The sequence below is a fragment of the Spea bombifrons genome, chromosome 4 (genome assembly GCF_027358695.1).
Source record: "Spea bombifrons isolate aSpeBom1 chromosome 4, aSpeBom1.2.pri, whole genome shotgun sequence".
NCBI classification, from domain to species: Eukaryota; Metazoa; Chordata; class Amphibia; order Anura; family Pelobatidae; genus Spea; species Spea bombifrons.
In genome coordinates, this window is record NC_071090.1 from 40,391,897 (window position 1) to 40,419,840 (window position 27,944).

Genomic DNA, 27,944 nt, shown 5'->3' on the forward strand with positions numbered 1-27,944 from the left:
ACCATACCTCCGTTTATTGGATCGCCCCTATATGTTAGCAGTCTTAGACTATGCTCGTTGAGCAGGTCCTGTCTCAAAAAACAGAGAACATGACTAATGAAACAAAAAAAAAACAAACCCAAAATATTTAAGCCTATTTTAAATAGTGTAAGCCTTTGTTGGTGGGACCCAAGGATTTACTATTGCTAGCCGTTTTCTGTCTCTCGTCAGCTCACAACGAGGCATTTAGCCATATCCGTGCATGTGATTGTCTGTAGCAGAAAGTGCGGGGGAGCTGCTGAAGGCTGCAGTCCGCTATATGGGTGACCCCACAATCACAGCAACGTGGGACCGTTTTACCAGTGACCGACCTACCTGGTATCTCATTGATCGCGAAGAGTTTCATTGAAACATTTTAAAAAGCCACGCTGCAAATAATTGATCCTATGGATATCCGGACAGCAGATCCATCCCCCTCAACAACCCAGTGCCATCTAATGCTTACCCGTTGCAATGTTAATCAATGCTTAAAACTCAATCTTTAGAAACAAAAATAATCACTATCCTCTGCATGGGCTTTAGAAAATTATAACTACATTTTTAAGAACCATGGACTTGTTAACTAAGTGTGCTTCCAAAGATCAAGTGCCAAGATTCCCAATCCATAAAAGTAAGAAAGTTGTAACTGAACTGTGAGAACTATAAACCGCGTCGTGAAAGTAGATAATGTATTATATGCTAGTGTGGAGGGCTGAACACCGAATGGGACGCAGTCACAGGGTGAATGGACATCATAGTCCAACAGAAGCTACAGACATTTCAGTTGGGCAACTGGGTACTGATGCTGCGATCTCACTGAACCCAGATTTTGCCCTGGAAACCTGCGATTTAAGAGCACTCTATACCAACAGGGGAGAATGTATTTTTGAGCGAGTCCTGTGGAACACCCACCTAATGGTCCAAGGGACAACATTGGTCTTTGTTAATCTCAGTGAAATTTGATAAGAATTCAGCCCAGTGTCAGCGCCAAACTGCTACCAAATGTTACCAACATGCACTCAGTTTCAAATCCATTTTATTTTTGCCCCAGAGAATATTATAAAACACCTTAGAAATCAGCACCAGAATGGTAAAAACACAGGGAAAACAAATTTTAAACATCTGTTTCTGAGCTGCACATGATAAGGTGTGTGTGTGTGTGTGTGTGCGCGTGTGGGGGGAGTCTCACAACATAGAAATAGCTGTTCTCATGAGAAACTTCAAAACAAGACTGCTGATATTTCACATAATATTTATACTTCAAAAAGTACAATATTAATACAGGTTTGTCAGTTTAAAATAAAACACCAGTTCTGTTAGGTCTATGGATCCATTCATTCTTAAATTAACCCATGTACAATATCAGAAAAAGTAGTGGTCCAAATATTCTCTGCTATTTAACATGAACCTGTCATTTCTAACAAAAAAAATTCCCAATTTAATATATGTTATATTAAAGAAACAAACCCACATGTTCCACCATCACTATTCACAAATAAAGTTAAAAATGAAATAAAAAAAATATAGAAAAAAAATTAACAAGAGGTCACGTAATACTGTTAAATAGACTACAGAAATGGGAAGACCCTGAACGTTTTTACAGTGAATGGTAGAGTCGTGAAAACCCAATGACAATCATTCAGGATGCACCACTTCAAAGATTAACATGACCACTTAAAAACAGAACAGAGATTTTACAATCTTTTTCTGGTTAAAACCCCAAAAATAAACTAGGCGAGCTCAAATACTTCAGAAATAACTTCTGTTGCCACCAGCAAGTTTACTTTCATTAACATCTCCGCTTCATCGCCAACGGCAGCTGGAAAAACGCTGCACACTGACGCTTATGTCACAGAAATGCTGAAAGTTAAAGCAACAGATTTACTTTCAAGACATAGGAAAAGAAAATTAAAAAAAAATGTTTATTATAGATCCGTCTTACATAAAATGGAGGGAATACAGTAAAAGGGGAGATCGTTTTGTTTTGTGCTAAGCGGACTTTTCCACATTTCGTTCAAAAGTACGTGAAAATAAAGATGAACTCAAAAAGTTTACCTTTTGAATGAGCGCTGCATATGTTTATAAAAGGGCTCATTCTACAACTTTATTACGTTTAAAGGAAACAAATTACAAAAGGGGGAACTTTTTGGCCAATAAAAAATGCAGCCACTTAGCTATTTTACTCTTCACGAAGATGTTGGAGGAAAGGAAAAATGTTTGTATTATTGCATATTCACTGGAATGCTTATGGGTTACATCAGGTTAATGCTGCACAGCGGTGCAGGCCCGGTGTTACTATGTGCTATTCACATTGGAGTGAAAACCTTTAGAGAATCCATTACTACTGCCTTTTCGTATAGAAGTCTAAGAGTGCAATTGTGAAGCAATCGTGGACTACAATCCCCATGATGCCCTGCCAGTGACTGCCACGCTACAGCAGCTGAACGCCAAGGGGTGCCTATAGGAGACTGGGATTTTATAAGCGCATAGCATACAGCCGAGCGAGAGAAGCCTAACCAACGCCAACTTTAGCACAGAAGATCCAAGAACAGGGTTGGAAACTGGAGCGGCTTCTCACTGCTTTGATCTTGTAGTACTTGTCATCACCGTGTTTTTTCCGGTTAACGTGAAATGTGCATTTTAAGAAGCTTAACGTGGCTATTCGCTTATAGTTTTACGTAATATTGATATAAACCATCAGACTTTATAAACGTGTTTCATTCAAGTAATTAAGATTAGTTATCAATTCTTGTGTCACTATCCTATTCCCCCTCAATGAAGAAAAAATGGAGGAAACTGGTCATTTTTGAAATTATATTAGTAATAAAAACAAGGATGTAAATATCCTTGAAAGACACACCGGTCTCACATGAGTGTACTTGTATAATCAAGTGAGCTTTAATTTAAGTGCCGTTGGCACTTTGTGGTTCCAGGCATCATCAGAGCTTCTAATAAATGGTCAGTGGGGAGGTTGTTATATCTGCGACTTGGAAAGCACTTTGCTGGTGACCTGGAAAAATTAAGAAATATTTTTGCTGGTTGGATTACTGAATTATATATTTTTTGCTAAGATTAACATGGGCAAATTATTCTCAAACTAACCGAGTGTATTAACCTTGGTCCGCAAAACTATGAAGGCCAAGCAATACAAGAGAAACATCCAAACATGGAAATAAAATGTTGTGGAAAAGAAAAAAAAAAAAAAAGATAAAACCGTCTGGGAGAACAAAAGGAAAAACAAAAAACACAATGCATTCACAGATTATAAAGCCACCGCAACTTCTTCAGGCATTTGACTGTTATGGTAAATATTCAGACAGTAGTCATTTAGCAGCAACGATTCCGCAATAAATAACGCATTATGTCTCAGTCCCGCATGAGAACTGCAGCTACAGTCACACCGACAGCCGTAACCTACCAGCTAAAACAGCAGTGGAGACCTTAAGAACAATCTGTACAGTATTTGTCACACTGTGACAACAAATATAAAAAAAAATCTGCAGGCCTGAAATAAACAACTCCGCTGGTAGGTAGACATGAGTCCAGGAGTCCACCAGAAGTGATCAATTTCCACCAAAGTATCTGATATTGGTACAAAAACCACAAGATAGGAAAGAAAATCTTAGAAGAGCATGCTTTGTCTTCTGTTCTTTCCATGTCCTGAGAAAAAAAGAAACAAAATATATGTTAGGAAGCTGAAGCAGCAAGCATTGCCTGGTGGTTATAATCGTTATAGGACATTCTAGACATTATTTACAACAAATGCATAGGATAGTAGTCCTTTAAATTTTATGCGGTGCCCCCCCATCGGCATAATTCCTCATATGCTGCGAAGGTGAAACAGTGTAAAATAAGGCACCCATATACAGTACATATCATTTAAGAAGCCATGATCACCAGCAACACAGATCCAGCATGTGAAGAAGCTAAATATTGTAAATAATTGTCTGTATTGTTCAAATGCAGATCACGTACCTGTCTCTGAATAGGAGGAATTTCGAAAACCAGGATCTTTTTGTAATTGGATATCCATAAGACTGAATATAGAGATATCTACAAAAAAATTAAATATTTTAATACCAAAAATGGTACCAATTTAATTGGTAATTTAACATGTCTACATAGACATGTTAGCTGAAAATATTCATGCGTTTTGGTCTTACTTTCTGGTAAGCTGTGTATTTTTGTGCCAAGACTTCGGAAGTAAGCATGTTTCATGGCATCTTCTGCAGAAATCCTCTTTTTAGATTCGTACTGCAAATTACGGAAAAAAAAGTTAAACCCTTCAAAATTGTGATGTGCTTTTTCTTCCATGTGCTGCCAAAACAAACCACAATGTAGCTACACACCTGACCCAGGCAGTCCTCACAATACACTGCATTTCGCATTTTATACTATAGAGTGGAAACTAGCAAACAACTTGGAATAAAGGCTGCTGGAACATTAAGAAACTGCAGACTTACAAGACAATGCAATGTGAATGTCATTAGGATCAGCATTATTAGCAAGGCCTGATTGGTTAGTACGTGGGTAGTTCAATTGGGCGATTCTTAAGAGAAATCGAGGTCCCAAACTACAGCACACACTTTATTTCACAAAGGACTAAAAGCCGTTCTCCGAGCGATAGAGGGAAAAGTGGATGTGCCTAGATACATAGATGTCATACAAGCGTCTACAAGTTTCCCACTCCTCCTTACTAGGTATTAAGTACAGTAGTGAAAGAGGTTAATGCATGCATGCATGGGATAGGCAGTACAGCTGCCCTGAACAAAAAACAAGCCAAGTCTTAAGGGCCAGATAAACGGTGCGGTTTCACAGGAGATAGAAGGTAATAAGGGAAACATAAGCTAGGCCAAATGGATTATATTTGCACATGAACAGATTCCGGCCCTCCTATTGAACTAAAATTATTATGAGCCACAGCTAGAATCTTGCTGGCCACGAGATCACTTAGCATCTTGGACAGGGTAGTAGAGAAACAACTGAAAAAGTATAGGCTACCATGACACTATTTCATTCAAACTGGCCTCCAAGCCATCTTACTCCATCGACAGTCGCTTCACACTCCATAGATGTGAGCTGGTTTGTGTGCACTGCATAAACATTACGAATTACAAATTCATCTAGCCTCCTTCTGCATGTATGTCTTAATATGTTCTATGCTGTTAATGCTGTATCCTCTCTTATTCTAATAGCCCTGCAGAATCTGCTGGTACTCTATGGATGTAATCTCTTACCTGAAGAAACTTTGTTAATAGCTCGATTCCTTCCGAGTCTAACCTAAAAGAAATAGGAGTGATTAGATGAATACATCATTGATACAAAACCGCTTACATTTGCTCTGAATGACTTAATACTGCAGATTTAATATTTTTCACAAAAATATTTTGCGTTTGATTTGAAGAAATCCTATCAACGCAGCTCCTGTTTTGCCAGCGGTATCATGCTTTCCAATTGAAGTAACTATTAGACGTGTTTGCAGAGTAAGGTAAACACAGCAAGCGCACCGGCACAGAGGATCTCAAGCATGCGCACGCCATTAACATGCTTAACTCGTCACGTAGGCCTACCGCTTTGTTACTGGGCAAGTTTGCATATGAAAAAACATACCTAAGAGCTTCAATAATTTGCTTAACACATATCATTAATAGGGTATTTAAATGGTGGTTACCCCATTAAACAGCCTCAAGACTATGCTTACTGGGGAAACGACACTCAAACATAGTAACACTCAACAGCTTCAACATACTAAACACTAAAGTCTACCCAACGTACTAAACACTAAAGTTTACCCAACGTACTAAACACTAAAGTCTACCCAACGTACTAAACACTAAAGTCTACCCAACGTACTAAACACTAAAGTCTTCCCATGTAGAAACTCCGTCCACCACTGCAAAAAGCACAGGCGCTTGCTGTGCATAGATGATTTATCCCCTTGTCTGTGGGTAGACGCACTAGGGCGCCGGGACATGCAGAAAAGAGGCGCTTGGCAGCAAAATATAGCGAAGGTTACATATAAGGTGTGATTTTAGTGCAAAGTGTGAAAAGTAGCAATCAGTAAAATACTTCTGATGGAGATACTCTTCACTATGGTTACAGGGCCACTGTCAAATTTCTATAGGTAACGTGTATGAATGTCAGGTTTCGTTCTTATTTGACCCTGTATACATAAAGATGCATAGAACCTACTGACAGACTACGCCAGATTTAGCAACACTTCTAGCTGCAAAAAGGAAATGGTCTTAAATAACCCACCCATGTACCACAGGCGGCAGAGGTTTCACGGTGACACACGTGAACTGAAAAAGGCTGTTTTGTTACCAGAGCATAACTTCATATGTTACGAGACTCACAGAGTAGCAGAGCAATGCTGTTAACGTACATACATACATAAAGTCCAGCAGAGACATTGGATCACATGAAATCTACAAATGGGCCAATGCGTCACACATAAGACAGGATCTTTACTGGGCAATACAGCACAGCAGAACCCTGTCCTTCAGAGGGGGCTCAATACCTTGGTGCGTGATTGATCAGAGGCTGAGGCTTGTATTTGGGAAAATTGTAGTTTCGGAATTCATCATTTGACAAAATGCCCGGCCATGTTTCCTCAGTTGCAGTGCCTAAATGAGACAAATAGGGAATATTGAACCAAGTTCTCTTTCCAATAGGGTAGTGGAGGTGGTAAGAAATGTTTAGAGCTGAAGTTGCCCATCTGCACTGTATTAAAGCAGCTTATATTACCCATGTGGATGCAAAAAGACTCTACACAGCTGTGTGAGGTGATGTGTACATAATCAGCAGCAAGATAACAGCTAGTGGCTGCATATTTCCTAAGGTCTGAGAGAGTAAGTCCTAGGTCAGCTAAGACCTTACGCTTGCTTACTACTTGACCAAGTTCCTGCCCAGACTGAAAGGTGTTAACATTAAAGGACTGAAGCCCTGGAGCCACCACATGCACATCAAAATGCCTGTATGATACGGCAGGCTAGACCACTAATAGTACGGACAAGGCTGTAGCAGGGTTCAATCCGGAATACATAGCTATATGTCTAATTCTTATGTATAAAACATGCAACAGCACATTTCTGTACCTGTGTGTCACTAGCTGGGTTCTGGCAGACTAGGTATACATGCAGACGTGAAGCTCATGTAACAAGTGTCGTGCCCTGCGTGGGGAGACTGCGCAACTGCAGAGGTAACCAACTTGTAAATCCCAATCACATCTACAATATTTACCTAGGAGTCTGAAAATTAAATGAAGCTCATCTTCCACCGTGGACCCGGGAAACAAAGGTCTTCCTGAAGCCATTTCAAAAAATATACAGCCAACACCCCTATTGGGGAGAGAGAAAAAACGTTAACTCATATTTTAGAAGTTTGTGTGTTTTGACATTACAATACCCTAAAGAACGTAAGCATTATGACAACCCAAATATTAGGAATTTCCTGGAGGAATAAACCAAACTACCAGTGAAATATTTATTCATAACATTTCATTGGTTTGCTACCCAAGAATCCATTTTTTAACCAATAATTATACTTAGGTAGCTCAATAGACAAAGTAGCTGCCACAGAAAAAATGTATGCCATGCTGCTACCACTAGATGGCACTGTAGTATTGTGTGCCCTGTGAATACTTTCCTATTTCATACGCTTACAGCTCATTGGGAACATTTTCACATCTACCAGTATTCACCATATAGTAATATTCTAGGAATCCCATTTTTTACTAACATATCGGAGGAGCGCTAGGCCCCTCCCTTTTGCTGGTACAAGTAAAATATACACACATACATATAAGTTATATATGAACTATTTACCACATATCAATTTGCGTTGAGTATTCAGAAGAGCCCAGGAGGACATCTGGAGGCCTGTACCATAGTGTTACGACCTCATTCGAGTAGGTTTTTGTGGGAACAGACTTTGCTCTGGCCAAGCCTGAAAGGGAAAAGTAAACAGATTAACACGCTATATATAATTTCATTACAACGCAAAACTGCTCTCGATGAAGCAGGAGTGGAGATCCAAGAGCACACATTGCATATGCAAAATGCTCCAGGGCAGGCATGAGCAAAGTTTTTAAGCTTGTTTTACAAAGGAAATCTTTGCTTTGATGCAGGCGAGTATTAAACAGAACAACTGCTAATGTGCAAGACTGAGCCAACGGCTGCTGCAGCGGTGATTGACATAAATACATACACACACACACATATATACACATATACACATATATATATATATATATATATATATATATATATATACATACATACATACATACACACACACATATATATTACTCTGTATACTCTGCTACTCTGTAGCAGTTCCTACCCAGTGCTGAAACTGTTGCCTATTAAACCTTCAAGCAAACCCTGAGATCAGACAAAAGGGAACTGGAGCGAAGAAACCCATGTTGACACAGATATCACTTTTTAGTTAGTAAAGGAACTAACATGTCCTGGTGTGAAAAAGCAGCCACTCCTTAGACTGTGATTATGCCACGTTCAACAGCAATAACTGCAATCAAGCATGTCCTGTAGTTACCGACCGTGCCATGCACACATACTTTATCTTGATGTTTTTTTTATTATTATTATTTCAGATGATGCCACAATACCTCAATGGGGTCATGGTCTGGACATTTACTAGGCCTAATGTCTGCTTCCTAAACTATTGAATATGCTCACAATCTGCTTGAAGAAATTAATACGAAAATGTTGATTCGTGTTTCTGTCATTGATTGTAAGATGTCCACGTTCTGATGCAGCAACATATCAATAAACAAGGACACTACTACTGCAATGTTTATTATTTTTTTTTTTCCAACATGGCAGGCAGTATTTACTTTTTGGCAAACAAAACGAGAGTATGTTACTCAAATGTTCCACTTCTGTGCCCATCAAGCATCGTTCTAGGATGCTTGAGGAACATCCAGGTGGTTTTTGGCAAACTCTTATGTTCTTGGAGAGCAATGGTTTAAACCTAGCTCCTCTGCAATGAACCACATTTGCCCATTGCTCCTCTGATGGTGGGCACTGACCTTGGCAAGGGAGAGCGGACTGCAGATACTCAGGGCAATAATTATTACACATATGAAGGCCGCATGTTTGATTAACCAGCACGTCAAACCAGAGTCATCCTGTTCTATTATATTGCCTAAACATTGCTACGGCCCACATTTGCAACAAAGCAGAAAGGCTACTGTAGATGTTCGAGTACTGCGTGATCCTGTAACGCAAAGGGCACATTTACAGTTATTTTACGGTGTAATTTGAGTCCACTCGACTGAAAAGAATTAGTGGAAAGGACAATACAAGATACAACACACTTCATTCCAGCAAATCACACTCAACGTCTGTCATTAGTATTATGTAACTGCAGCGTCTGACAGCAATTTAAAGCTGTCTGTGTCAAGCCCAATCACCTGTGATAATATCTATAGTTACAGTCCATTTCATCGTAATCTAAGCACCCTTACGCACTGTTGTGCATTAAAAATGTTTGTCCAAGGGCTTACTTTCTACATGAACTGCTCCGAAGTCTCGGATGATCCCAGATTAGAAGCAGATGACTGTCAAGACGAGTAAAGCCAAAAACTGTACAGAAGATATTTTTAACTTATTGTGGTTAGCCCCAATATTAAAAGATGAAGTACAAAAACGTATCAAATACTGGGCTACAAACGGGGGTGCTTTGTGTCTATGTGGTGCAGTCAGTTAACTAGAGTCAGAACTTCCTCTAAACAGTCAATCAACATTGAAAAATAAAATCTATTCTTCCAAATGTTACAGAATAGAAGTAATACTAGCACAGATTGAGTGAAAGGGAAGAGGTGATATCTGCCGCTAGATTTATCTGCCTTTGTGCAAATAGAAGTGAAACATATCGCTTGCAACTAAAAAACAATGTACACCAGCTTTACCTCTCGCCTATAGATATATTAACATATTAATTTAAGACATACTGCCCACTGAACTGAAATGCGAGTCCCCCATACATACCAAAATCAGCTAGTTTCAATTCCCCTTTCTCGTTGATGAGCAGATTTTGTGGCTTCAAGTCCCTGTGAAGTACTTTTCGCTTGTGACAGTATGCCAGGCCCCGCAGAATCTGATACAAAAATATCTAAAACAGAACACAGGAAAATTATACGAAATAAAGCAAAAAAAAAATAAAAAAAATCAACATGTAAAAACAAAACAAAAAACCCTCCAGGAGATGTGCTCCAACTGTGGAGGCATTAATGCATGGGGGGGGGTTAATAAACGAAGGGAAAATGGTAATTATTACCGAAAAGAATTTATCAGGGCATTTGAAGGGGCCAGTGCTGTCCAATACATAAGATACACCACGTTTCAAATCCACTGAAATACCAGTGCTGTGACCGATACCCTTTTCACTTTTTGAAATGATTATGACAAATTGGAATCCTGCCCTGCATGAAACATTATAGAAGGCTAAAAAATATACCACTTTATAAAGCAAGGGCACTCGGGCAAACATATGGACTTTGATGCACATGACAGCTCAGTGTCTGCTTTACATTTTCAGCAGAATCTCCCCACGTGTTTGCTTCTTTCCTCTTACCCCCAGGGCTCCTAAGCGAGCAGATGACATGTTCAACTGAACATACCTGCCGGCTAGCCAAGGCACGCAAGTAGTATACTTACTACCAGCCAACTCCAGCTCTGGATTCTGCGAGAGTTCCAGGGGGTCCAAAGAGACCACCCCTCACATCCGCACACTTACTGACCAAAAGCGGCACAGAATCAGGAAAGCTTGCTGGGTCTGTATGGGACACTAAGCTTTGTAGCATCTTGGCACGTACCTTTACATTGTGTATACTCATGATATTCCCACAGTCATCCATATACTGCTTTAAATCTTTATCCTTGGGGGGAACAAACATAAATAAAGAACATTGATGAGTACACAAGCTTCTGTAGGTATATTTCAGCCACTCTGGCTATTAAATACTTGATTTAATCGCAGAATACAATCTGGGCTGCAGCTCTTGTTGAGGATGATGGGAGTTTAAGGAGCGTGAGAGCCGCAGGTGTGATCTACTGGGGTAATGATAGTAAAGGTCTATTATCGGCATGTGTCCCAGGGAGTCAGCAACACAATATACTTCACAACAATCTAAGCGCTGACCAGAGGTACTGCAGGTTGCAAAGTAATACCAATAACTACAAAAAAAGAGTCCAGTACATTGTTTCAGTGATTTCAGTTTGTGCAAATGGATGCTCTTATGTTCGTCACCTTGGTGGGTCCATTTGCTAACAGTAAGGGGGAATCTGAATTTATTATGCAACCAAAAAAACAAAAATGAGCGTGAGGATGAAGAAAAGATTTATACAGAGTGAAATTCTCACTCATCTGATCTCACCATGAGCTTATCAGGCAATAAAAGTGTAAAGTGCTGGAATTTTGTCAAATTAACAGCTTTTTGCCTGTTAATTAACAATTAATCCAATCATTACATGTTAACGTGGACTTGCGAGCGGGGTGGAAACATTCTTAAAAAGACGCTCTCCTCCCCAGCAACAGCCAATGCTCTTTACATAATCCACCTGGGTATTGGAAAAGTGTGTCAAAGCCACCGGTCTGTCGGGTTAGTCGATTCTGTCCCCTCACTAGTGCCGTGCATACGGGGCACATTAACGATTTAATGCCTTGTTTACGTAAGACGCTTGCCAATCGTAGCAGCAAAGACTTGTTTGAAGATGAATATGAAGACAAGCAGCATTCATAACCAATCACTAAACTAGGAAAAAGGCAATGAATTGTTGTAAGATTGTATTATCCATCACCACAGTCATCAGGTACATACCAGATATTCAAACACCAGCGTGAGCGACTTGTCCGTGTGTACAATGTCATGCAAAGTGACAATGTTTGCATGCTTCAGGTCCTTTAATAGCGATACTGCAGAAAAGCAGATAAGACAAATTAATCTCCGACATAGGCTTTCGCCGAACACTTATCACATTACACATTCACACTTCCTTTTGTTAAGCACCTAATCCAGCTTTATCTTCCCGCAGAGGGGGGATTTGGAAGCGGGGCGGCAGATGCTTCACGCAGACCACTGCTGAAGCATGAAACCATGGTCTGGTATATAAACGTTAACCGCAGAGACGGCACAAACATCAACAGAGAAACAGACTATACCGGTCATATCCGGAAACCAAAGTGTGACTTCCTTTTAATATTTTAGTTACATTAACCATTTTCACCTGATTTTAAACATAATTCAATTTACTACATTAAATACTGCTATCGCTTTCAGATCCATGATACCTATTCCTCCCGCTGCCCTTCTAAAAAGAGACATCGATAAACATGTCAAGTACGAGGTTGTGTGACACACGTGAAGGGTTACCTTCTCTGATAGCTGTGCACGGGGCTCCTTCTTCATGCTCCAAACGGATTTCTTTCAGCGCTACAAGGTTCTCCGTTAATTTACTTCTTCCTTTAAACACCGTCGCATAAGTGCCCTGTAAAAAAAAAAACCCACATTCACACCAATTAGTGTATAAACACGGTAGATCCCACAAAATGAATAGCGGCCGCGTTATAGGGTTCTTCTACACTCCTACGACCCGTACATTGTATGTGTCATCACAACTTTGTCATGCAAGTACTGGTTTTATGAAAAAGGTTCTGGGTAAAGAAAATATCTATTTCAATGAAACATTTACAGCACTAGTTTAGTTATCCGCTAAGATGATCCTCTCTACTTACGAACATCCTACAGAAACACAAATGGAACATAGAATGGAAAATACTCACCTCTCCAAGCTTTTCCAACTTGACGTACGTTTCCATTTTCCCAAAACCAATTTCTGACTGTGTAGGAGAAGAAAATAGCGCAAGTTACATGGCGGTATAGATATTACAGCAGTGTTTCGCACACAGTTGCTTGGCCCAAAATGTTTCAAAAGACTAGTAATTGGCTTTGATATGATAGAGTAAACAAATATTTTGTGGACTCTGGGTAACAGATGAAGAATCAAACAAGTTCATATTCCATCCAACTTCCTTTGACCAAGTACGGTATATTAGGGATTTGAACTCTTGCTCTGAATATACTATTCTTGTAACAGTAATGGCATATATACATTTATATACACATATATATATATATATATATATATATATATATATATATATATAAACAACTTGCTTTATAAGTTTATTTTTTGTGTGTTTTTCCAAAAATCCTGTTACACCGAGGATTATACTGGGCCATCGGGGTGAATGCTGTCTAGTTATGGCATTTGTGGTGTAGGCCAACCGGGTTCATTTTACCAGGTTGGCCTAGACAGACCATAAGGTATGTATGGGCTACCAGTTACAACCCGCTAGCAATAACCAATCGTAATGATCTAACAGAAGAACATTAATATAGGCCACTTTCCCCACTAGAGTTGGCAGGTACAGGTGGAGGCAGGTACCTCCAGACAGGGGACAGGGCTGCTGACACGTTATTCAATGGAAAAGGACACCTAAGATCAAGTGTGCCTAGTCCTTAAACTACATTAGCAAACAGCCCACTTCACAAGCCACTTGTAAAACCCCGGTAGCATGAAAGACATCTTTACACGCTAATGACATAAGAGCATAGAATGAGGTAATGAAGCATGTCGATTAATATGCTGACAATGTATTAGATAAAGTAGCAAAAATTCACAAGGGGGGGGGGTTTGATGCCGTTTCACCCCAAACGCCCCATGTTTGGGGGGGATCAAACCATTAATTTCATTTAGCTGCAACAAATATCTAATGTTACATACATCTATTGAGAATTATGAATCAACACTTCCAGCAAGAAATAGCAACAAACTGACATTAGAATTCTAGATAGCAATTAGTTTTTTTTTTTCTGGAAGGTTCCGCCAATCCTTTTATGTTCTCACCAATGATGCCCTTCTCGATCGCCTGCTCATGGGTTGATCAAAGGGAGGGCTGTTGATTTGTAGCTTTTCTAAATATCCATCTGGTATCCTAATGTCTGCTGGAAGTGACAGCCGTTTATTCAAGTCCTAGAGAAAAAACAAACATTCACATAGATCAGCATAATAAAACATTAGATTTATGATGGATACTGTATTTTTTTTTGTTATGCACACCTCATTACACCATAACAGAAATCTCTTACCCGTTTCTACACTGCGGTTATAAGGCAGTTTGTCGCACTAAACAAATAAAAATATTGTGAAGAAAGCTTTTTAGTTTGCGTACCTTTGGTAAGCGCTGTTCAACCTTTCCACAGTGAATGAGCCATATGAAATAAACCACCATGTAACAGAGTATAATTGGGGTGTTCAGGGACAGTTTAACACCCCAGTCTTTCCAAATCAGACACAATAAAGTACTTTGTACTTCAAACATGCATTCTTTAAAACGTAGAAGAATTAAAATAAAACAAAAAGCATTTGCAAAGTGGATGGGGCTAAGCTCCCCTATGCATTTAAGTGCATATGATGGATGGAGTGTCCCTTTAAACTCATGGCTGAAACGGCTGGGCTGGATTTCTTCGCACAATAATCCGCGCCTGCAGATGGAAAGCAGAGATGCTCTTTTCCACGTGCAGACCTTGGAGAAAGCCTAAGCTGTGTATTAAAGCGCACAAAATACTTTGATACAGATCTTGAATTAGCCTGGCATCTGCTGCACCCGTTCAATCCGCTGCATATAAACCTCAAGCAGAGACTTCTTCTGTGCCAGGTGTTACAAGCATTACGCGGGCATACAGACGATAGAATACATATTCTACAACAAAATAGAAAATGATTGGAGTGACAATTAGTATTCTACTGTATTACACCACGGATTGCATGCAGATTTCCTCTATGGCGGATTGGGGAGGGGAGACGTATTTTCTCCATACTGACACCGGCACCCCAGTTAACCTGCACGACCTCCTCCATCACGATTTCCCAGCACTGCGCTCGAACACAGCAGAGAGCTGCGGGGTACGTCAAACATTCAGACGCATGTTTCACATGTCACAACGCATCTGGGAATATCCGAAACGGAGGGAACCGTTCTTCTCCCAGGCAGGAGAATGCTGGCTCAAATACACATTTAACCGTCAACAGGCTGAATAATACCGATTTACATGCTAACACGAGTTCTATACCATCCGCTCCAATCACAGGCTTCTCCAATATGTATGCACATCGAGCAGACAATTTGTCAGCCGCAAGGACTTTAAATGACTCCCTATTATACCAAGGATCCCTATAGGAAATATTTACTGTACCTGCGCTGAACATTATACATATACCCATAAAACAAACTGGATTATAAGAAACCCTTGATTTTCTGAAGAGGTTTTAGGTATGTGGCTGCCGTGACATAATGTTTATTTAATAATTGTTTAAAGTGAAGGCAGCCGAGAGAAAAAAACCTGAACGAAATGCCCTTAGCTTCTTCTGGTAGCACTGTATTATAGGAAGACGAGCATGAAATAGATCTTGATTGTTATGAAATATGAGCAAAGACAAAATGAGATCATGACCCAATTAGAGAAGCACTTGAAAGACGAACGATGTTCCAGCAGGGAGCGGTGTTTTTCCAAGGAGGCATTGCACAGCCTGAGACAGGAATCACCCAATACACACACACACACACACACCTTAACCGTGCATCATTGGCACTGCAGAAGTCGTTTCATTAAGGTCGTCCATGCTGCATTAGCTATTCTCAGCTATACATCAGGGAGTTTTTACATACCACTACAGCTAATAAGGTATGCCATATATATGATGCCATTCAGTTGGAACAGAAGGGCTACTAAACAAATTAATCGAAAGACCAAAATTTTCACCTAGCCTCTAGGGCGGAGGTAGAAAGAGTACGGAGCGGAGCGTGGGTTTACTCTGCTCTGGGGTAAACGGATAGCCCACACCTCTAAACAGCCCTATAATGCGCAGTCTGAAAACCCGCTGTAAATCAAACGCACAAAACCCTTAGAGTCTGCGTTAGAGAAAAAAAAAAACGGCGTTTTAAATAAAACTAAGGATTTTTAAATATTTGTCCTTCACAGGCGCAGGTTCCTCAAACATTAAGTAAAAAAAGTACACAATTCCTTCAAATGTTTATTGTAGGGTCACAAACCCCCAAAACAGCCCACTGAACCGTCTCCCGTACACTAGCTTATCCTCCTAAAGGGGTTGACGCAAGAAAATCAGACAGACATTCTGTAAAGAAATGAATACCTTAGACTCATAGCATGCAAACTATTTCAATGTATATTTGAAAACGGCAAATACAGAATGAGTATTAGCGCTTTGGAGATACCCCGGGGGCGCTGGCACACATTTTCACCCCTGGGAGGCCAGGCCAATTTGTGTAAGTGACAGTACATGATAGATTACAGGGGAGGCACACACGGTTAAATCTCATAATTGGGCTAATTAAAAACATTTAAATAAGTATATTCTGAGAAGATAGCGCAAGTTTGAAACACCTTTCCCAATAATATACACATTTTTTTTAATCTATACATTTTAACCTGTAAACACCATTATTTGGAATTACCGTATTTGCTCAATTATAAGACGAGGTTTTTTTCAGAGCAAATGCTCAGAAAAATACCCCTCGTCTTCTAATCGGGGTCGTCTTCTAATCAGACCTCAAATAGAGGTCTGATTATGAGACTAAGATCCAGATCCCCCGCACCGCTGCAGGGGACCTGGATCCTCCTGTCTCCCCCCCCCCATCATACACACACTTACCGGTGCTTCCTGCTGTATTGCCGGGGCAGCGGGTTGACGTCTACGCGATCCGCGTAGACAACGTCCGCTGGAGCCGGAAGGAGGTGTGGCTAGCAGCGGGGGTTGTCTGTCAGTCGCGCAGACCTTCCCCGACTGTCAGAGATCAGAGTTCCCCGCACCTGATCTCTGACAGCCGGGGAAGGTATGCGCGACGGACACAGATAAACCCCCGCCGCCAACTCCACCTCCTTCCGGCTGCAGCGGAAGCAGACGTCAACCCGCTGCCCCGGCAATACAGCAGGAAATGGGAAGCGTGTGTGTGTGTGTGTGTGTGTAATGGGGGCATAGGGCATTTCTGGAATGCCTTATACCCCTATATGCCACTCTGGCACTTAGGGGGTTAAAAGGCATATTATGGGGCAGAGTGGCATATAGGGAGGTATAAGGCATTTCTGGAGGCAGAGTGCTCTATACAATGCCTTTTAACTCCCTTAATGCCACTCTGCCTCCTGGAATGTCTTATACCTCCCTATACGCCACTCTGCCCCATAATATGCATTTTAACCCCCTAAATGCCAGAATGGGATATAGGGGTATAATGCATTTCTGGAGGCAGAGTGGCACATAGGGGGTCAAAAGGCATACCATGGGGCACAGTGGCATATAGAGGATTAAAAGGCATATCATGGGCCACAGTGCCATATTGGTGTGGCAAGCCTGGGGGCAGATGTGCGTAACTGGGGGACAGGTTGGAAAATACAAGGAAATAAAAACAAAAAAATATTTTTCTCAATCATAGCTTTTATTAAAAAAAATAGTTTACATGAATTAACATTTACTGGTAAAACTTTTTTCCTTTAGGGTCGTCTTATATTCAGGCTTTTTTTCCTAAGTTAATATTCAGATTTTGTGGGGTCGTCTTATAATTGAGCAAATACGGTATTTAGGTAAGACAAGTGGGTCTTTCCTGCTGTAAACACTATATGGTGGTAAGAAACTTAAAATGACTAACGCTCCATTACTAAAAAGGTATATCTGATGACGCATAAGGAACCGGAGAATTATTAGGCATCTTTCAGAATCTGACACAGCAAGCCGAGTTAAGCCGTGCACACAAAGCTTTCCCAATACATTATCTCAATATTCACGGTTTATAAAGAACTAGGCCAAGCACTCATTTGAAGTGGGAATAAATCCACAGTGTCATTGACAATGGGAGATCCTCATTAATTCAAATAAAAGGGAGAATTGTGCTAATTAACCTCTTCTAAAAGCTGCTGGAATGGACAGATGTACTCTTAAGGGCAGAAGTCACATGCAAACATCAGGACATCATTGTGCTACTCATATTCTCTCTCATACACATACACACACACACATTTAATTCAGACAGCTGAATCCCAAACCATACACTGACACCACAACCACACAGAGACCAGGAGTACTACAATTCTCCATACATCAGACAGTGTTTTACCAGCTCCTGTCACAAGTTTGACACCCCCTGCCCTGGATCTACTGTGTGAACACTTCTTGCACACTCTCAGAAGAACTCCATTTTACTTTAGAGATTTTGTGCACTCCATGGACACCGACGTTTTACTAACATACATGCTACAGGGTGCTGCTGCTACTCCCATTCTTTCCCATTGGGGCATGCTGCCATTGGCTGTAACTCGAGTGCTACCGAGCATGTGCAGGAAGTATGCTTCCTTCTTACACTTCCTGCTTTCCATAGGCAAGCGAGTTAAACGAAAGTCTCGATTTCCGGCTCATTCGTGCGCAGTAAAAAAATGTGTGTAAATATACTGTTAGACATGCACGCTACCTCCATTGAAATCCGCCGATGCATTCGATTCCGTAGGCATACACCGGTTGGCGACTGAACTTCGTCTGATGAGGTCCCAGATGCTTGGTCACTTTCACCATCTGATCCCATTTTAAGGTTTTCGTGTACTATATCTGAAACAGAAGCATTGCTAAAATTATCTATGCCAAATTGCAGCAACTGATCAATTTACCAGTTCAGAAAAGCCAACAAGATACATTCCTCCATTGTGCTCAATGGCAAATAAATATAGACCAACTCCCCTCGAACACTCGTTTGACAAAATGGTCTGGTCCTCTTCCACTCAAAAAAAAATATTTTTTGCAACATGCCCATTTCGGCTACAACACCGTTACTTTAGTAAGTATAGTTAAAAGTCATGTTACAGCTGGCCTTAAAGAACAGGGGGGGGGGGGGGTGAGGCGGCTCTGCATAGCATTTTCATGACATAAGCCACTTGGCCCGATTCCTGCTGATTTGGCCAAGATGCCAACCGCATAGGAGAGTCATACTTGGGTGAACCCTGAAACTAGCTAAGAGATGGGTACATTTGTAGACAGCATATACAGGTCAAACACATAAACGGGGCATTTTTTTTGAAGGGGAGAATGTGCGTGTGATGTGAACTTCAAAGTTCTGTAGTTAAAAGAGGCACCAAACGTCTCTAATACATGCGCAGATAAATGCATTTACTGGAATAATGTTTCTATCAGCGCATGTGGATCTATGTACACAATCCATTCCGTTGTTACACAATGCACACACTCCGTGAATTGTGCCAAACGCAGCCCACTCTCTATGCCACGCACGCTGTGAGCTTTTAACTTGGATAATGGATATCGACGTGAACACAATGCATAGAGCATTTCTGTTAAGTGGCCCGTTATCCTGTTTGCATGACTGCGCCACTTCACACAGAAATGCCGTAGACAATAGTTACCTGCCAAAAACGGCACAAAAGAAATCCAAAAGCAGTTTTCCTACATATCTGTGATTTAAAAATCATAATCTAATTGATGTTTTAGCTACATCCAGGATCTCCTCCAACACGGGTGACCCTGTCAATAACCAAGTAATTGAGCACACGTGAAGATCCTGGAAGCTGCTGGAGAGGACCGAGGTTGGAAACCTATGCTCCACAGGTGTCATTTTAAAACAGGTTTATCCAGCTCAGGTCTTCCCAGTAAACACAATGTGCAATCACGTAAAAGGTTAGAGAGAACGCAGATAGTGCTGTCAAAACGAATGTAGGTTAATACCGACACAAGCGCACAGCCGTTATCACGTATTGGCCGTTCTTCTGAACCTGGGGTGGATTTTTATGGACTCTGTTTCTCTCTTTCCTCTCTGACACAAGATCAAAGTGTGAAAGTATGTCAGTAAAAGAGAGGGAGGATTTTAACGACTCAGCCTCTGCTCGCTCTCTCTCTTCGGACTGAAGAACGTGACTACAGCCTTTTGCGGAAGCACCTGGATAAGGCAGCTGACACCGGGGAGAAGCGGATTAAGTAAGAAGACAGAAGAAAAAGATGAAAGCGGAAAATATGAAGCGGAGCCCCGGAAAAGGAGACAGGGACATGGAAATGGTCGGCGGAGAAGGAAGGGTGACAGAGCATGAAAGATCATGCGAGTGACAAGCTGCTAGGCTAAATCGGCGGGACTGTGGATCTGAGGTCTGAATAAAAAAAAAAAAGTACCTCGGTTATAAGGTCTTTTTTTTCAGATTATTTCTTTCTGGAAAAAAACCTTGTCTTATAAAATCGAGCAAATACAGTAGTAAAGGAATCATTTCCCATTGTCCTTCTGGCCATTCTAATCAGGACATATAGATGCAAAATACCCTCTAATGGAGACCTATAGGCCCTAAAGAAATCCATTGTGTGACTGCTGCTACAAAGAGGAAAGACACAAACCCTTTCAACAGCTGATAAAGAAAGGCATAGCCATCACAAAACAAGAAACAATTCATCATTTTCCTGGGATTGTCATATGTACTCTGAGAGGCAGTGTTCCATTTTTTGCACAATTTTGGCACTGAAGCTTGAAATTAAATAGCTCATTAGAATAAAAAGACATACAAGGCACTACATTAAGACAAAATCACAGTTGACTTGTTCTCTTAGGGTAATGAGGTACTGAAATGGTATGAATACCACAACAGCAAAAAGACTACATGTGCTTCAAAAACACTGCATATGGGGTCTGTTATCTATGATTCCATGTGGTGCAAAAATGTCAACACACAGAGGGAGCTTTGCACTGCAGCTTCTCCTAAAGTTGCTTAAATTTTTTTAACTTTTGAATATACACAGAATATTGTCCCTGTCACACTGAACATGATCATTAGGGACACCTTCCAAAAATCGATGAATGCTTACAGACTGCCCAGAAAAAAACCTCTCAATGTGCCAGATCATGCCTCATGTCTACTTTGTAAGCAGGTGCCATCGCTGATACGAAGAAAGTCTTCAGGAAGAACAGCCATTTCTTTAAGTTCCGATGTTTTATTTTCCATGTCAGCTTTGCTTACATCTTCGTATATAAAGGCATTGTTTAGTCTCATTGGTACAGCAATCCAAGCAGCCGGGCATCAGAGTATGACAAATCTACTGATGTGTACCAGATAATGTTAGCTCAACTGCTTGTATAAACAGTCAATTACTGGCATGTTACTCCCAAAACACACTTAATTAATGTCTATGCTAAGTGACTAAAAGCATGCAAATGACGCTAGTGCAATAAGAGCTTCTCTAATTCAACAAAAATGAAAAAAGCTTTGTATCTAAGGATAATTTGAAGCAAGACATGCCATTAAGATGTTTCAGTCATCGGAAAAAGGGCCACTGTATGGAAGTGTTTTTCCATGGATACAATTGCCTGGCCTTCACACTCAGTCACACTTTTTATAGTTTGGCACTCCAAAAACAATGTTGAAGGTCGCATAAACTCACCTGAGAGCACAAGACCAAAAGTATTGGGACACCCCTCCTAATTATTGGTTTAGCCGTTTCAGTCACACCCATTGCTAACAGGCATCAATATGCAACCGTCTCCGTAGCCAAACATTGGCAGTAGAACGGGTCATACCGAAGAGCTCAGGGACTTTAAACGCGGCACAGTCATAAGATGCTGCCTTTGGCACAAGCCAGTTTGTGGAACTTCTGTCCTGCTAGATCTGCTATCATCGTGAAGTGGAAATGTCTAGTAGTAGCAACGATGCAGTTGACAAACCATCAGAGCAGGACATTGAGTGCTGACGTGCATAGCGTGTAAAAATAGCAGGTGCTTTGTAGCATCGCTTACTACGGAGTTCCAAAGAGCCTCTGAAGTAGCAGTGAAACGTGTTCTTTGGAGTGATGAATCACTTGACAAATCCAGGTTTGGCAGATGCCAGGAGAACACCAACTACCTCAATGCACAGTGCCTACAGTAACATTTGGTGGAGGAGGGCTTTTTTCAGTGTTTAAAACTCAATATCAATGCCCATGGTTTTGGAAAGAGATTTAACAAGCTCATATACATGTGATGATGAGGTGTCCACACGCTATTGTACGTCAAATTAACACATTGTGCGTAATTGGCAGGACCTAGATGTAAATATCCAGGGGACTGCATCAAAGGTAGTGGTGAGTATATGCAGACATTGAGTGTGTTTTGGTCTCATAGCCAGAGTTGACCTCCGTCATCCCCACATGTACTAGCTCAATATACAGTTTACTCAGGTATACTCAGAATCCACCTTGTTCTGGGTCTACAGGAAATATCAGTTCAAAGAAAAAGCTGAAATAAGTATGAATCTAATATACCCTTTCGCTAAGAGGCAGGAATATCAATTGTTCCCAATGAATCAATTTTAAAAATGTACCCCTGTACTACTTATGTAAGGGTAAAAAGAGGAGACATTCTTTGTGTTAAACATTTCAAAGGCATCCTCTTCGCTTGCTCTTCTGGCTTTTGTTGATTTCTGAGTGGCACTCACAACGAATTACAAACATGAAGGAAGAATCAATAACAGTCAAAGTTTTCGCTAACATATCACTTGGGTTTGTACTGCTCACTGAAAGGTATTTTATTTCTAAAAGAGGACCACTTCAGTCTAGAGCGCTCAATAAACAACAAGGACAGCTCCAGCTAGAACAAGGAAATAAACTAAATCAAAAACCCACTTTAAGAAGATTCTTCAAAACAGAATAAAGGATATGGCTCACTGCTATGCCCACAACACACTAAAGCTGCAGCTTTTATATTTATAATATTAAAGCTAATAGATATAACACCCTGCAACAGAAGAACGTTATTAAAATGTACCAACTTTATGACCTCTGATGTCGCCAAAACCTAAATTGCACCACAATGGCCAGTGGCTGTACAAATTCAGAAGCACACATGCAAGTTCCATGCCCCCTGGGATTTTATTTACATATAATAGAAATTACTACAATTGCCTTAAATTTGCTTTAAAATTATTTGCTATAGGTTGTTGGTGGGACAGTAAAGATGATAATGATGATGAACACTTTAGCAGTTCTGTTTATCGCACATAGAGATGAAACAGCTCAGGGTCTGCTGCTTGCTGGAGGGAACGCATCCAGTGTTCCACTTTACACTTAATCTCTGAATGATGAAGTTTTGTTGGAAACCTCTCATTTCTTATTCTTTGCTACCAATACTACTTTGTGGATGGATGTGATGGATGGAAGAAAAAAATAGCTGTGTGTAATGGGCTAGAACTGCTTGGAAGTGTAAAATCCATATGGTATTCCATGAAGACTGGTCATCCATCAACTCGAAAATGTGGCTTCACAAATCAGAACTGGAATTTTCACCTCTTAGCCGGTATAACCTAGATCCATAGCATCTTAAGACAGCATGTTGGGTTATATCAGATATTTAGCAGATGAGAAGAATTGTAAAGGATGCTTAAAGGGCATATATTTAAGAGACATGAATTGGGGGGTATTAATAGATTCACTGGACCTAGCGTTACACGGCAAAGTCAAGCGGCACAAATTCCTTTTCTACTTTATATTTCCTCAAACTGAAGAACCCACCAGTTCCGATGAGTATTTGACTTTATACCTTTTGCTTCATTGTAGTCAAACTTATGTAATTGTAGAGACTTGGAATGTGTACAAGCGTTGGAAAGTGTACAGTTTTTACATTGTCGGCTGATTGCCTTGCAGAGCAGTCTGAATTCACTGCGTATGCAGAACCATCCAGCACTGCAGATCTGCTGAGTACGGAAACGCAGCAGCTCGGCAGTAATTGTTTAAGTAAACGTAATGCTTTGTGTCCGAGTAAAGCAGGAACCTGCTAACGTCGCAGCATGTTCACATGTATGGGCAGCCATAAAATCTGGTATAAATAAGCACAATTTAAACGAATGCATCATCAGGTATTGATAGGGTGCATTATGAGACTTTATAACTTTGTTAGTAAGAACATAAGTCTGCCTGATTAAACGCCTATCAGTGAAGCAAGGTGTGATTTGTAAGGTTCTTTCCAATCCATCACATGGCCACAAGTATTCTCTATTCTGGAGTGCCATTTGGACACAGGTCTTTAAAGGGGAAATGTGAACACACAACTCTGGCATAATTATCACTACCAATGATTTGTGTGTTTACACCATTCATTGGCTTGCAAAATTTGAAAAGAATCTCCTTATGAAGCGATCTTCCGCCAGTGGCTAGTTTACCCAGTGACACACATTAACGGATTGGGCGAGTAAAGATAGAGAAATACACTACCCAAATAACATTCCATGCAATAAAGGTGCTGTGAATCATTGTAAATGTATAGAATTATAGGTAAAACACTTCTCTGTACTTACCAAAAGTCCTCTATAGATGAAATCCTCTAAACACACGCCAGTCACGACTTGCATAAAACGTTCAGTAAAGCTTCTAGAGCTCACAGGTTAACGCTTTAGAAATATTACTGGTGCGTATCGCTAATGCTACCTATCGTGCAGACAGCTTGATACAGAATGTAGTTTCTCATACAGATCTGTACTCTAATGAGCTTGAATATGTTTATGCTACATTACCAGTGTTGTCTTGGTGTGTAAAAAGTGTATGCTATCATACGGATAACCCAGCGTCCAGACAACAAATACGTTTCTCGGTCTCAATGTATACAGTAATTGGACCCATATATATATTTCCAAGAGTCCTGCACTCTGAACTTCTACAAGCTAAGTGTCCGGGTTAAAACGACACACGTTAGCCCATCAAACAATACACACTCGTGGATCTTAGTGGAAAACCAAATAAGTCATTTTATAATAATAAGTACCACAACATGTTCCTTTGCCAAGATGAGTTGTACTTGATGAGGTTTAAATGTGCCTTTAACTTAATAAGAGAATAAGGATAATTACCTAGTCTGCTCCCATTCCTAGGCATTGCCATGAAAGAACCGAGGCTTCCACCTATAACACTGTGCGGTCTTCTCAGTGGGGGCTTCTTGAAGGATCCTGTGTATTGGTGGAGGAAGGAGTGCATACTGTGAGACGTTGGAGGCCTGCCATTCTTCACAATTGGTTCTACCAATCCCAAGGGCCAACAATTTCATCCCATCAGAAAAGGAAAGATTGGAAGAAAAGCAAAAGACCCAAGAGAAGAGAAAAAAAAAAAAAAAAGAAAAAGAAAAGAAAAAGGGCATTACTATATGCACAATCATAAGTGTAAAGATACAAATATTACAAAGCCCCCAAATTACCCTAGAGCATGCAGAGATACACGACAATGAACCAGTGACCGACATTTGATCTATACTGATAAACAGAACTACAACTTAAATGGCCCAAGTTTCACTTTGCTCTAAAGGAAACATCAAACAAGATATGTTAGACATTTGAACAATCCTAACCAAGTCAAACACAGTCAGTGGTTCATTATCTTTAGATTAAATGAAAGGGGCTCTTTTCTAATGTTCGGCACCCAATAGAATGTATAGCATTGCAGAGAAAATCATTTGAAGCAAAACATTTAAGAAACAGAATAAGGATATTCAGTTAGCCACTTAAAAAGAGTTCCCCAGGCACCAATACACAAGCATTATAATAAAAATGTGCAAGGTATGTTGCCAGCGCCCTGGTAACATGAATAAGATCACATTAAGACAGGCAAACAGAGCCAAATACATTAGAGCTTTGCTTTTTTATAGCGAGCACCTATTCGGTCCAATTGGGGGCAGGACCCTAACCCAACATCTGGGTATTCATAGCATACGTAACAGCCTGATAATATTACTGGAATGCTGAACACCGTATTGGCACTATATCATTCAGGATAACACCACATCTTTCGTAGGGTTCACCCTACATACACCTGCAGCAATGGAAGAATCACCACTCCCAAACATGCCTTAGCACATTACGCTAGCGTTCACACACGTGGAGTGATTATATATAAAATAATGAAGCTGACTTGCAGTATTGCTTGCAATCTAGCCTGAACCTCTATAGCTTTAAGGGGTTTTGAAAACTGCCCCGGGGTATAGTCTGTACACATACTAAAGTCATTACACCATCTCCAAGATTTCCAGGAATCTACCAGCTTGTGCTCTCTTTCTTACAGGAGAAGACTTTATTTTCGTTTCAGCATAGGTACAGTGCTGTATACATTAATGAAGGTTGGTGTTGATAAATGTGAATCTCATTTTGTTCCAATTAACTTCCTATATCTGTAGACCAGGAGGATGCCACTGCTGCAAGTCATGTGATATTCTGGGAGACGTCACCTGCCCACTCACACTGAGCTGATGCTTTACGGTAATGCTAAAAAAGCCTGTTTCACCACAGACTTTCATTAGTGAGATCACCCGGCTAGATGATTTACAAAGTGCCATTGCATTGTTTATCGCAAGGGGTTATCCGATAAGGAGTCTGGGTGCTACATTTGGGCTATAGTAACAGAGCCAGAACATATACAAAATGACCAACATACAGCTGCCTGTATACATTATGCAAAAACTGTTAAAAAATATATTTACATATATTTTTAATCTAGTAACTAAAATAAATGGTCTTTGGAAAATATGTTTTATTTGTGCTTTGTGGCGGTTCTTGATGCTTTAATAGTTCTGCTCATTTTGTATCATAGAGAGGTGGAAGGCTTGCTGGCCTTTTGTGGGTGGAGCCAGATCCCATGAGAAAACACTATGGAGATGCAAAGTGCACCTCTATGGTACCTTTATATGGCTTGTGTTAGCAAAGTCTACACAGTTCTAGGCTCTTAACCCACCAGGCCTCTTAAAGTAAATCCATCAGTTAAAATGCCTTAAACGATGTGCAGAACTGAGAAGTGTATTGTGGATTATCTAGTTAATGTATCGGAGAGTGTCATATGCCAATATTAAAATCCATACAGGAATAAAATTGATCACTAATCAGAGGCAGTCTTCGCAGTAGTTTATTCGCTATATTAAGGCGAGGTGTAGAAAGTTGACGTAAAGACCCAGCTATAACTTCAACAGGGCGTGCGGTAAACCAAGGGCTCCAGGTTCAACCAGATTTTCCCATCACGGCATATCAAAAAGGTTATTAAATACTTGAGGGAGTGACAGAAGGCATGTTTTTTGACCAGCTGTACTGTTATACATCAATTTCCTATGGGTCAGGAATATAGAGTGCAGGTTAACTGGATCATAAACTGACAGACTTGTTCAATGGCTGAATTCTTCCAACCATGGGCTATACGGGCCAATTCTCCACAATTGTGAAGCAGCCTGGCTTATCTAATTGCTATCTTCTATGGCTCCAAATAAGATAGTACTGTAGAAAGGGTTTTTGGATTTCTCCTTGATGAATGCATGTTATGTCTCTAATGTGTGCATTGGGTGGATGTCTCAAAGTCAGCACTGTGGTAAGCTTATCAAGCTAATGTTGGAAGTTCAGAAGTACAAAGAGTTGCTTAGGATGTACATTCAGGACTCAGTGATAGGAGTCACCACTACACAAAGTGTATCTGTCATGAAAACAGTATCTGTATGGAAATAACCTGCAGATAGCTGTAGATTTCAAAATGTAATGTAAAAAAGCTGCTTTCTGTAAAACTGCTCAGTCTGACATAACATCAGGTCACAAACTTCAATACTGCTTGATTTGCTAAAGACGCTGCTGTTTTAAGACTATAATTGTTCAGTTCTTTCAAGCTGGGACCCAAGACATTTCTCCTCACATTTAATAGCTTTACAAGCACCGTATAAAATATATATATATATATATATTTTTTTTTTTACAGAAATGTAATCCTTTTAACCAGCGATTCAAAATTTCCTTCATCTAAGTACAGAAACACTAACAAAATGGGAATGTGCTTTCATTTACAGAAAGGAAAGACGGCATGGAGAAA

The 27,944-nt window shown here is 40.4% G+C and overlaps 1 protein-coding gene across 4 annotated transcripts in view; it reads right to left on the minus strand.

The window, feature by feature from the left end:
* Positions 1–1,037: 1,037 nt before the first annotated feature.
* CDK17 (cyclin dependent kinase 17) overlaps positions 1,038–27,944 on the minus strand; it is a 61,218-nt gene continuing 34,311 nt past the window's right edge. For 2 of the 4 annotated variants that reach the window (XM_053462419.1, XM_053462418.1), the window contains 15 exons: positions 24,968–25,132; positions 18,586–18,719; positions 13,953–14,078; positions 12,826–12,882; positions 12,416–12,530; positions 11,864–11,958; positions 10,859–10,921; positions 10,032–10,155; positions 7,845–7,965; positions 7,261–7,358; positions 6,539–6,644; positions 5,256–5,298; positions 4,182–4,272; positions 3,994–4,071; positions 1,038–3,678 (listed from right to left, as the gene is read on the minus strand). In XM_053462419.1, coding sequence (XP_053318394.1) covers positions 3,641–3,678; positions 3,994–4,071; positions 4,182–4,272; positions 5,256–5,298; positions 6,539–6,644; positions 7,261–7,358; positions 7,845–7,965; positions 10,032–10,155; positions 10,859–10,921; positions 11,864–11,958; positions 12,416–12,530; positions 12,826–12,882; positions 13,953–14,078; positions 18,586–18,719; positions 24,968–25,132 — 1,454 coding nt within the window. In that variant the 3' untranslated portion in view covers positions 1,038–3,640. The remainder of the gene's footprint in view (positions 3,679–3,993; positions 4,072–4,181; positions 4,273–5,255; positions 5,299–6,538; positions 6,645–7,260; positions 7,359–7,844; positions 7,966–10,031; positions 10,156–10,858; positions 10,922–11,863; positions 11,959–12,415; positions 12,531–12,825; positions 12,883–13,952; positions 14,079–18,585; positions 18,720–24,967; positions 25,133–27,944) is intronic. The other 2 variants (XM_053462420.1, XM_053462421.1) reach the window with 2 other exon arrangements.